The sequence below is a fragment of the Pollicipes pollicipes genome, unplaced genomic scaffold, assembly GCF_011947565.3.
Source record: "Pollicipes pollicipes isolate AB1234 unplaced genomic scaffold, Ppol_2.1 Scaffold_7231;HRSCAF=8579_pilon_pilon_pilon, whole genome shotgun sequence".
NCBI classification, from domain to species: domain Eukaryota; kingdom Metazoa; phylum Arthropoda; class Thecostraca; order Pollicipedomorpha; family Pollicipedidae; genus Pollicipes; species Pollicipes pollicipes.
This window is the reverse complement of record NW_023597034.1, coordinates 22,022,803-22,035,302: the sequence shown is the minus strand read 5'-3', so window position 1 is coordinate 22,035,302 and position 12,500 is coordinate 22,022,803. Positions and strand designations below refer to the sequence as shown.

The following is a 12,500-nucleotide window of genomic DNA, read 5'->3' as shown; positions in this document are numbered from 1 at the left end:
AATCAAACCATGACGCATTGAGGTGCATATTTATTCAACAGAGAACTGTGCAGTCCAGAGCAGTGTTCTCCACTTTAAGTACACCAATAATTACAAGTGAGCTTGTTTCCTCATACCTGATGCTTTCTCCAAATGAATCATTCAGATGTGAATCATTCCCTTTAATGAACCATCTTCAGGCAGCGCGAGGCTAAAAAATCTCAAGTCTAAGCCGAGCATACTTCTCAAAAATGGTCCAAGTATCCGTTATACGTGAGTCGTCTTTTGAAGTGAATAAAACAGATTCTAAGCATGGATTACGTAGGTTCTAAGAATAGATTCTAAGGATCGTCGGATGCCCTTTCGTGGGGAGGGGGACAGAATCCTCTTTCCTGAGGATGACGTCAGCATTTTGCCTAGTTCTGAGTTGTGTGGATGGGTTGTCATGTACGTGCAGTATCTCCGCTGTGGACGACGTCTCACGTTAACTCGTCTGCTGCGAACAGCGTGGAACGGCGAACATGTCTCAAATGGCGGCGGCGCGAACGGGCCCGCGCTCAGTCAGAAGGGAGTAAGCACGTTTCGGTAAAAAATACGACAGGGATAGACCTCTCGCTGCGATGGACGTCGCCCGGCAGCAGCATTCGGTTCTGCGGCGGCGACGTCGTCCCAGCCGTCGGTGACGCGTCCCCTGCCCTCTCTCGGCCTCCCCCCGCCGCGCCGCCCAAGACCGGCTGATACCCGTCCGGGGCTTCCGAAGGTCAGGAAGAGCGCCGGTCCGGCACGAGCGGCCGGTCGCCGGCCTGGCCAGGCGTCGCGTCCCCAGCCGCCGCCGCCGCCAGGCCGGGGCCGTCTGACACTGGCCAGCCACCGGCCGCGTAACGCCTCAGCGTACTGACACGGCGCGCTTCCTGTGGCCTTCACCAAACCTCGACCCAAAACGACCCGTTGAGCTGATAACACAAAACAGCCCAAGGGCCGAGCAGCGCGCTGACCATGTCCCTATCATAGACGCTAAGCGCTCAGAGCAGTCCCTGCACAGCACGGCCCGGTTCGTACCATACCAACCGAGCCCAAAGACACCCTGCAGGGCATTCAAAAGAGCAAATCGATGCTGGATAAGAACCATAGTCGTTACCAGCACACATCATTAACAAATGATTTCAGGTAAAAAATACAACAAATGATGCAATCACACAAATGGCAACATAATTTCACCCGAGGATAATGTTTCTCAGGAACGTTCATAATCAGCGAAGGAAATCACCAGTCCCGAGCAGTTTGCCGACAGCGCATTTAACAGATAAACTGGATCTCAAAAGCGTAACAGCTAGCCGCCAAGGCAGCTCATCGCCTTGCAATGCTTAATGATTTCTGGACATGCACACCAGGGAAACAGCCCTATCATTCTGTGACATGCAGTGAGCAAATGCTCCCGTCAAACACGCGAGCGAGCAGACTTCCCGTCCTAAGATGACACGCAGAGAGCTGAGTCATCCGTCATTGGATCACGCGCAACGAGCCAACACATCCGTTCTTTGATCACGTGCAACGAGCCAACACATCCGTTCTTTGATCACGTGCAACGGGCCAAGATACGCGTCCCTTGATTACGTGCAACGAGCTGAGACATTCGTCCTTTGATCGCGTACGGCGAAATGAGGCTATTATCCTTTGATCCCGCACGGTGAGATGAAGCTATTTTCCTATGACCACGTAGGCGAGATGAGTCTTTTATCCATTGATCATGTACGACGGTCTGATACGTCCTCGTGTCCACTTGCAGGAGATTGTTCGCGCTGACACCGGCATTTCGATGTCTGACGTGGATCTAGTGCGTAGATTTCACAAGTGAATCCCAAAGTACAGTGGCTTGTCGGAAACATTTGTTTTTCGGTTTTCTTCTTTTCGGTTTTCTTTCATTTCGGTTTTTGGAATTCTAGACGATGGAATTTTCTTCCAAAATATAAAAAACATCCCAGATCCCAGGACAGTTTTTGGAATTCTAGACGATGGAATTTTTTTCCAAAATATAAAAACATCCCAGATCCCAGGAGATAATGAAACAATACTATAATGAAGAAACTAGATTCCAGGACATTACCTGGCATGATGAATGCAAGATCCTGTATTTTCAATGGATCTGGATTGATCTAAAAGATTCAGGATTTTGAAAAATGTTGGAGCTTTGGTATTTCCAAACAAGGGACTTTCGATCCATTGGGGCAATCCACAAACCAGGCAGCATCTGTTCTGTTCAGCAATCTGTTCTTCCGCTTAAATCCGGTCCTCAAATCAGGCAGCGATTGTTTATATGGCTATTCCTATCTTACTGCTTTCCTTGTTCATTCAACATTGAATGGAAAAATTTAGACCGTAAGAGCAGGCTGTGGCATGACAACGGCAGTCGGATATTTCATGTCGTTGCTTAGACATAACAGGTCAATAAGCTTCGGCAGCCACTTGAAACCCTGAGGTTTATGTAATGTCTTTATATCCCGTCAACGGCAAATCTCTGAAACAACTTTCTTTTCATGAAATAAATATACAAGACCTAAAAAGGTGGTTCTGGAAATCGCTTTGAAATATTTGGTTAAAAAGTAATGGACCCTGGAGCTTCTTAAAATGATAAAGTAATTCAATATTCATTAGCAAACACTTCAACTCGTGTCGTTTTACAACAAAAAATCGTGTGGTCAAATTTTCAGATGAATCTTGGAATGCCGCCACCCAGGATCCAGACCTCGGAGTCCACGAGCATCTTTGCTCGACACCAATCTGCAATGGCAGGCCGCTGGCCAGAATCAGTCACCATCGCCGCCCTCACCCCGGCCGCGTACAGAGGCCTCAATCCCCAACACTTCGCACGTGCAGCGCTTCCGGCTCCCGGCGCCGTGCAGCGCTCCTGGCTCCCGGCGCCGAGCCGCGCGGCGCTCCCGGCTCCCGCGCCGAGTCGTGCAGCGCTCCTGGCTCCCGTCGCCCAGTAGTACAACGCTCCCGGCGCCGAGCCGTGCGGCGCTCCCGGCTCCCGGCGCCGAGCCGTGCAGCTCTTCCAGCTCCCGGTACCGCGCACGAGCAGCGCCCCTAGCTCCCGGCGACGAGCACGTGCAGCCAGTCGTATCCCAGGCCGGTTTACCTTACCTCGGTTGGTTTCCAGCCGGTCGGCCTCCTCCTCGGTGAGCACGACGCAGCCGACGCGTGCCAGCGGCCCCAGGGCGGAACACCTGGGCCGAACGGCTGTCACCGCGCCGGCCCCAGCCACACTCACCGGCCGTGGCCAGCAGCAGCGGCAGCCAAACGCAGGTCAGCAGGCGCAAACGCGGCGACGACGCCATCTTCGGTCTGGCAGCGGTCCCCGTTACTGGCTCAGTGGCTGGTTTGTCTCGCTCTCAGCGCACCTGCCGGAAAAACACACCGGGAGGGCCGTGACGTCACGGCGTCTGGTTTGCACGCAGCACCGGCGGCGCCGGGAGGCCAGCATGCGGGGACTGGCGGACGTGCTGCGGTGCTGTTTGCCAGCAGCGTGTACAGCTCGCTGGGCCCTGGCCTTAACCCAGTTGGGAAGTGGAACATTGTCAGTCAAGGGGTAGTGATGCTTGGGTATCAGAGGGCAGGTTGTTGATCTGATGCAAGCCCTCCTGAGGGTATTCTGGCACAAACAAAATGTCAAACGAAAATTTTGTGTAAGAGGCGTGTGATTAAAAACGGAAAATTGAGGACCAAGTATGCAGAAAGATAACCAACTGCAGTGAAACATAAAATGAAAACAAGCTACAATCTTACGGAATTGTAAGACGGTAGACCTGTGACGAGGTATCACCCACGGCATGATTGACTTTCATAATACACCATCATCCTCACCTGGTGCTCTCGTCGAGTACACAACATTTCCAATGCATTCTACGGTGATCGTCAGAAATATTGCCGAATACTAAATGATGTTTGGATAACAGCCAAGTCTGCGTCACAATCCAAATTGTCCTACTTAGAATTGCCAGGATTTGAACTCTTGTGTTCTAAAATAGAAGACCTCAGTTCGATTCGAACTAGCAGTTTTGTGAGTCCAGCAGAGGCCAGTCAAGTCCGATATTCAGTCCAGTCAAGCCAAGCCCGAGTCCAGTCCAGCTGTTTGCCACAGAACTAACGGGCCAAGGAACCCGTGTGACGTTACATGTGATATCATTCGCCTTATGGATATTGTGGGGCACTTGACATCTGGTCAATGGAAGCGAATTCGTGCAAACAAAGGACGCTGTTGATGATGGTTATGTTATCCCATGTTAGCTATGCAAGCTATGCCACGCCCAAGTTAGGTCTCAACGCCGATGGTTGTCGTTCTGTGTTCGTCCACTTCTGTTGTCGTCATTGGGGCTTTACGACGCACTCAGCTGCTGAGGCTATATGACGTCGCCTGCCTCTCACCCTGATGGGAAGGTCGGGCACCGCGGAAAATCGAACACGGTGCCTCTGGTTCCCCATAGGCGCAGTGGTTAACGCAGACGCATTAGCCACTGCGCTACCGGCACCCTGCTCATCCTGTCCGACCAACAGTGGGCGACCAGTTCCTGCTTTGTAGGACCTATCGCAATTGCATGACACGTGCATGCAGTTCTTGGCTTAAAGTGTCGGTGGTCTGGCTGTGGAGCGCACTCCGGAGCGTTCAGTTGCTTCTGAAGACTGTACTGATGCATCGCACAGGGATTTCTCTAATCATTTCTAGCAACCCCCTATAAGGTAATGATACCCATGCTGTTGGTTTTTCCTCCGGCCGCCCTCCTTCCTCAGCAAACTCTTGAGCTGCTGATCTATGGAAGCCTTTTACGTGCCACGAGTGTCTTGGTTTCAGGACGGGTTGGATTGGATTGGATTGGATGGAATTGGATGGTTGGTTGCGTTGCGTTGCGTTGCGTTGCGTTGCGTTACGTTGCGTGCTTTGCGTTCCGTTGCGTTGCGCTGGGCTGGGTTTGGGTTTGGTTGAGGTGGGTTGAGGTGGGATAGGGTGGGGCGAGGAATGTCGGGGTGCTAGGATGGAATGAGACCGGATAGGACACGTCAGGACATACCAGGCAAGACAAGGTGCACTGGGTCCTGTCCTTTCCCATTTCGTTCCGTCTCGTGCGCTCCAAGCTAGGACGGGACTCAATAGCATGAACATTTAGTCTCGCCCCAATAACGTCTTCCACCAGCAACGGAAAGCTGCAGTCCATTCTACGGAAACCCGCCAAGCTTACAGACGTTTCCCGCTTCGCGTTGGAATGAGATCTTTGTTTATTTCGTTTTTCATCTGTTAACTTTTACCATTTTGACACCTTTAACTCCACTGACACTTTGTCCCGACTTTTTTATTCGGACCGTTATCCCCAGCAATCTTAGATCGCCTTTTCAGCGGACTACTTACAGCTGAAATCTTTCCATTTTGCTTTTCACACCGTGGCCACTTACTGAAGGTATCCGTAACAATAACCCTTTTAAGTAATGGCTACGGAACTATGGCGCTATGTTGTCTATTTTCACTATCTTATTTCACAGTGACTTCGACATGTCCAGAAATGCTCTGATATAGGTCACGTCACGTCACTGACCTACACACCTGGAGAGCCTGAGCATGATGAACTGAAAGATCGCTTAATGCGGCATCTGCTCAATGTAGCAAGACAGTTCGGTTGATTTTGTTGGCTGTCTAGCGATCGTGTCCCCACGGGCTTCATCCGACAACGGTGTAAACTCCCAAGCCGGACACGTTCTCATCTGACAGCACCAGCTTACGTCAAATGTCACAATTGTTCAATGGGCGTTATTGTTCAATTCACGGTCAGTTAATTTAGTACACCTTTTTCATTCAATGCATTCTCAGAGGGTGAATAACATGAACTGAGCACCAGTCACTTTGGGGCAAGTGGTGTGCAAAACTTAACGAAAGCCTAGCATCTGCTTTACCTTTGAACCAGAGCGCTCCGACACCTGACGAATATGTTCGTAGCAAATCTTACCCAGCATCGTGAGTGCTACCAGACGGCGCACCAGGCGGTTTGATCAAAGTGGTAGTGAACCACGAAGCAATGATTTAGCTTTACTTCAAGAGTGAATTTTTGTCCTGGCATATCAATTTTATCTAATCTTTTTTGATAACTCGCCTTTTTAAATCCCGAATTGGCACCAAGCCCCGCCAGTGCAAAACTCTGGGGATTCGTGAGCATTCTCCAAGTAAGGTTTCGGGTGACATTGTTGAGTTCTCCAAGCGACGCTTCAGATGACATTGTTCAGTTCTCCAAGCGACGCTTCAGATGACATTGTTTAGTTCTCCAAGCAACGTCTCGCGTGGCATCATTTGCATCCAATTTTGTCCACTGCAGCGCCGCAAAATAAAGGTACGCATCAGGGTCTCACGGCAAACACAGGGCACGCAGGACATGGCGAAAATACAGGCCCGCATTGTTGGTGCATTACGCTAGCCCGCTGGTGAACCTTTTGCACCAGTGATGCACGCGTGCATGCACAGGTGACAGACACGCTACGAATTGCGCCGCTTCGTTTCCGCTGGTGAGGCCTGCTGCATATATGCAACAATGCAACACAGCGAATGTGGGAAAACCCAGTCACCTCGTCGTACTGAATTGCCACCCAAAAATTCCATGGCTGTGCTGCACCGCGATGGAAATACCTCAACAGCGGTCGGCGACTTGAGCCCACCCGAGGTGGCTGGTGGTGTCAGCATGTGCCTGGGGGATTCTCCGTACACATATCACCCTGCGATAGATGGGATTGCAAGCGGCCTCCCCACAGATGCGTGCTTGCTGGTATATCGCTGGATGGCTGAGGAAGATGAGCGAACCTTTTAAACATTGTGGCTGGCTCATTTGTTAAAAGACAGAGGACGCAGTGAGGCACCCAAAATACCTTCGGGTAGTACAAACAGGTAACTTCGGGACGGACGATATAGGCTCTTTATTAGGCGTTAATCGAGGTTCGTACTTCTTGTCAGAATATAACAGTTTTTATAAGACAACTATATTAGACTTCCCTAGACCAAAATATGATAACCAGTATCTGAAAAAGCGGCATGGTATCGCATTACTCTTGAAAACAAAATAATTACGACTTTCACACCTGGCGAAGGTGTTCGCAGTACGCCACAGCGTCAAAAGATGGCGCTGATCAGTGCTGGTTAGGCGAGTCAGCTCAGCGTTCGATGAGTTAGCTACGCATGGGGCGAAGCCTCCTGTTGTGGTAACAAGAAAAAGGGGTACGGGTAGGAGTAGGAGTAGAAGTAGAAGTAGGAGTAGGAGAAGGGATAGGGGTTACGTGGGCTTAGTTAGGTTAAGTTAGGTTAGGTTAGGTTGAGCCAGGCTGAAGCCCAGGAAATTGTCGGTATTTTTAGGACAGTGACGTCATTTGTTATCACGTTGCGCAGCGAAAGAAAAAATCATACGCTGCCACTGCGCATTGTGCATGGTGTGGTCGTGAAAGCATCGGTTGCCGGTTAGGCACCGGCAATAATTCGAGAAAATAAGGCGTGGAATGCTGAGCCAGGACGGATCGCGTAAAACATCGTAATTAATCATCCTTGAAAATTTCGCGTGTAGGTTTTACCTCAATCACGACCACTGTATCACGAAATCAGATCCACAAACATCACAGGCCTGCACAAAGACAAGACCCCGCCTGAATGATCATGTTACAGAGCTCCAAATGCCTCCATTTCGGAACACGGCACTGAATCACACCGGAATTTTCAATTATTTACTTCGCACTACAAACTGAACCTTGGGTGCGCCAGAATCTTCTTTTCGCGGAAATCAAAACCAGAAACCACCGTCACCGATTTCCGGAAATCTGGAAGAGTGGCTGACAAGGGCGAACGTAAACAGATGTTTGACCTTCAAAGGCAGGGTCGGTTCGGCGTCAGCGAAGACAGCCGTGTGGCCCACACATCGCCTCCATCTGGGTTGGCTCCAATGTGCGGGTGTCATGGCAGATGAGTGGGACGTTGAGCTTCTACCCATCGCTAACACCACGTGTTCATCGTGATGTTTATTATTATTATCATCATCATCAGCTCTCAATTAAGCATTCCCAATCACGGCACATCGCGAGTTTGTGCTGCCGTCCAGGAAACGCTAACGCTGCGACCAATAGCCCAGTGTGCTGGGCATCAGCCGCTTAAGCAGATCGCGTCAACCGACACATCCCTCCTGGACAAGCACCCTGTTTATGGACAAAGAACGACCTGCAAAGAGCCCGTCCACTGCGTCGGACGCATATGGGGCATCGATGCGGTGAACCTGGCGCATGTGTGCGTCGAATTCAGTTCAAGTCAATCCAACATGGTTTCTTATCACTTGAGCTTCGAAATAATGTGGGGTGTTTTCGCTTCAACCTTTCACTGAAATGTGCTTATTCCGTGAAACATTGATCTTTTAAAGAACATTCCGATTTACGGCGTGCATGCGTAAACATTGCTGCTGAAATGTCGCCGCCACACTTCGTGTTCGGCGTAATGTGCACCAAGGATGAGTCAAGGATGTCAGCGAGCGCATGCACAATGCCTTTTAAACAACAGGTTCACTTCCCAAGAAGCACCAGCCAACAGCAGCATTGTGTCAATCTATATCAGGTGGCTTATGATAACGTACCTGCATTAATCTCGACGCATTTGCGCACGGCGCTCGGCGGGCAGTCCCTGTCCGTAGACCAGTGCCAGGCTAAAAAAACATCCGAAATCTAGCCCGGTAATCCCCAGGCCGCCTGGGAGAACCTGCTCTTACCTGCCAGCCGTGCTGCACGCTGCTCCCGACTGCGCAGCACTGCCCCGCAGCGACCACAGTCCGCTTCAGCCCGGTAATCCCCACACTGCGCGGAGGATCCGCCCTTACCTGCCAGCCGTCCCGCTCACTGCTCCCGACTGCGCGACGCTGCCCCGCGGCAAGCACAGCCCCGCCTCAGCTGGGAAATCCCTCCACTGAGCGCGAGCCGACGCGCGACCCCGGCGTGTTCGCCTCACACGCCGCCGAGCGGCGCCACTGGTCGACCCGCCGAGCCGCATGTAACAAGGTCGGCTGGCCAGTCGCCAGCGCAGGGTGGTGAATCTGCAGCCGGCCAGCTGACCCAGGGTCGTGAACACAAAGCGAAAACGGCGAAAATTCGGTCATTCTCGACAAAATCCGAATTACAGCTGATTATGGTGACATCATGACAAAAAAAAAAAACAGGCCAGGCTCTCGGAGACGGTCAGACACCATCCTACGGGATATGTTTGCTTTCTGCCAGGGCCGGCGCCAGTTGCTCAGGCGGAGGGAGGCACAAGGGCACGTGCCCCCCCCCCCCCGTAGGTTCCGAGAAGCTCGAAGGGCCCCTCGGGACCTACGACTGAGGCCCGATTTGAGGCCCAAAGGGTCGTAAGGCCGGCCGGAGGTCGTATTCGGGGCCCATCCCGCAGGGCCGGGCACTTCAATGCTATACAGAGGGCCTTACGCACTTACCAGGGGCCCCTAAGTCGATAGAAAGAGTTCACTAAACTTTGTGAAGTGAAAAGCGCCGGTTATTTATTGCACGCAGTCGTTTAACGCATGATCTCTTCAGTTGATTGACTATAAAGTTCAGGCATAGTTGATTTTGCAATAGCTTCTGGCTTCTATTCCAGCTATAAAAGACAAAAGTGTGAGGATAAAAACGTGCCTTCAGCAACACATTGGCCATATTCAGTGTTTTTTTGGGGGGATGGGGCTATTACCATCAGGGAACCGTTTGTCAACCCTGTGCCCCTACCTTGCCAAGGCTCTGGCTGCGCACCCGGCCTGTGCCACCAATTCTTGATAGGGGAACGATATGGTAAAGCCCATCACGACATTGAATGCAAACATGGGTGGGAAATCATGCTTTAAAAAACTGGTGTTCTGTGTGTGACCAATGCCTTTGCAAATTCCTTGCGGCCCTTGTGGCTGTACCACGATAAGGCACCGGTCCGCGGAAACAGGGCATAGGGCGAGGGCTCAGACCCGCGACTTTGCGACAATTTAAACATTGGCCCTGTGAGCGTTGACTGGACATAATCCGAATGACTCCTCCTCTCCCTCTCAATGCAGAAGTAAGTCTGTTCCACCATGCAGAGGGAAGCAACCTTATCACTGTTTCGTAGCTTCTTCTGAGCAGTCAGCATACTGCATGTTATCGTCTAGACCAGTTCGCCAGATGATGTACAGTGTGCAAACATGTGCATGTTCAGTGACGGAAAGCTTCGTAGGGGGATATTTGATGTATTTTGCCCGGCAGCTACGCCATGGCTTGGACGCCCGATTCAAAAATGGATCTTGCTCGCTCGCTTACGGAAAAACAAGTAACAAAAAGTCTGGTCATTTTTATGCTGTCAGTAAAAGCATCCCAACGGCACACGGCCCGAGGATCACGGAGTTCACATATTCCTTTCAGGTCTGCGCCACCACTGGTTATCGAGCAGCCCTAAGCGGCAGCGTGCTTCGACGTAATGCGTTCAGGCTCGCAAAGCGATTGTAGGCATGAACTGGATCCATCCGACCATGGCGAAGGCGGTATACGGGACCCGGTTTTGATTGCGTTGATGCTATCCTGCGTCACCACGGAAGGAAATGCTCCACATCTGAAACTATTGAAGCGAGCGAAGAACTACGACTGAAAACGTGCTTTTTATAGCTTGGTCACATCAAAGCAGTCGTTGCTCTGATGCAAAACAAGACGCGAGACACGAATCTGGTGACATGATTCACATAGCTCCGTAACTTTGCTTAAAGACAATATCCCACCTTTTTGTACTTTTCACTTAATTGCTGTATCAGACGCGGACGACGTGGTCAGTAATGTCAATCTTTCCAAATCTTTTACAGGTTAGAACTTCCATTTGAAGTAGCGGATTTAGCGGGCGAAATCTCATTGACTCCCTGCTACCACTCCGAAAGTAATACATTTCATTTCCCTTGCTTTTTCCAACGTGGATGTGTTACAATGTTTGCAACACACTAAGTGTTCAAAATGTCTAGGTAATAAATGCTACAAAAGCTTAAAACACCACGTTTAGGCACTATTCATCAGCAAAAATGTATTATCCCGCGCATTCAACGAAATGTTATAAAATGGCTTTGATTTCTCCCCCATGGCATTTACCAGTGTTTGTTTTCGAAACGCACTTTGGCTTTGGGAATGGAAGTATCACATGACCCACGCGACGCACTGGTTCAAACTGGTACCAACCAACCTTTCGGTAACGGACTCTTGACCGCTGGGCCAATCATAAACGTTCTTTTATTCGCACCAGTAGAGGTGCGCACGGTGGTTGTCATGACGGTGGTGGTTGCGAGGCGTTATTCTAGTGGAAGTACGCTTCACACGCTTTTCCTGTAGTTCTTTGTTGCTGTTCACTGGTAGTTTCCGGCGCGTCGACTGCAATGGTCATTTTGCGCCCATAACGATGCTTTTACTTTATTAGTATGGAGTAAAAATGACTTGAAAATCAATATCTTTTGAGAAAAGAGATGTTTGGTATCAAGAAAGGAGGAAATGTCACCGAGCACATCGCTAATCGTCAGGGGCGAAGCCTGCGGACCAAAGTGAAGTCGTCGTTTTTCGATGAGGCACGGACATGATACAATGGCATGGTGGACAGTGAGGACGGCACCACACCGCTGGCATGGGGGTCTGTCGGCTCCATACAACAGATGGCCATGGGTGGCATACGTATGCCCAATGCGCAACCTGCTTAAAGCCACTTCTTCCCACCGCACACTGCGAGAGCATGACGACCACAAGCCCAACTCGGTTTTTATCGCCCTGAGCTTATTGCCGCCCACCTGGTCCCAACAACGCTGCAATTTGCTTCCCAGGAAGGTCTTGACTGCCGGGTAGAAATCTCTGGCAGGGATAGGCAAAAACCGGGTATATGATGCCACTGCTGTTCGCTTAGCAGCGACATCAGCCAGCTCGTTACCCGCGATACCGACGTGACTGGGGATCCAGCACAGGGCAGTCTCGTTCCAACCCGATTCAACTGTGTCAGGCGTGATAAAATGTCCTGTACAAGGGGACATGATGGATAAAAAGATTTCAGTGCAGAGAGACTGCTCAGTAAATCTGCAAAAATGGCGTGTGAAGATTCTTCACCAACTTCTATGAAACATATTGCGTTGGTGATCGCAATTAATTCCGCTGTGAAAACTGACGAGTGGGCCGGTAAGGAGTACGATCGAGTGACGGAACCGCTGACGAGAGCACAACCCACGCCATCCGAGGTTTTGGATCCGTCTGTGTACGTCAGGGTGTACCCTACATAATACGCCAGAAGCTCAAGTTCCCTGGATCTCATTAGGTGTGGTGTGACGTCTTTTTTCCTAATTTCCGTAAGCGAGGTGTCAATGAAGGGTATGATCACTTGCCAAGGAGGAGAAGCCAGGTGGCTTACTTGCACTTACACCTCGAAGAGGAATTCCGCTCTCGAGCAATAAGGCTCTCATTCGGAAACCAAAAGTCAAGGCGTGCTGCTGCGGCCCATGATAAAG

At 50.7% G+C, this 12,500-nt stretch overlaps 1 protein-coding gene across 3 annotated transcripts in view; it reads right to left on the bottom strand.

The window, feature by feature from the left end:
- Positions 1-8,915, bottom strand: part of LOC119109489 (uncharacterized) — a 14,982-nt gene extending 6,067 nt beyond the window's left edge. The window contains exons 1-2 of one of the 3 annotated variants that reach the window (XM_037233114.1): positions 8,853-8,915; positions 3,248-3,377 (exon numbers count right to left, since the gene is read on the bottom strand). In XM_037233114.1, coding sequence (XP_037089009.1) covers positions 3,248-3,314 — 67 coding nt within the window. In that variant the 5' untranslated portion in view covers positions 3,315-3,377; positions 8,853-8,915. Of the gene's footprint in view, positions 1-3,120; positions 3,196-3,247; positions 3,378-8,744 lie in introns of those variants that run through there. The other 2 variants (XM_037233115.1, XR_005095427.1) reach the window with 2 other exon arrangements.
- Between the last annotated feature and the right edge of the window lie 3,585 nt (positions 8,916-12,500).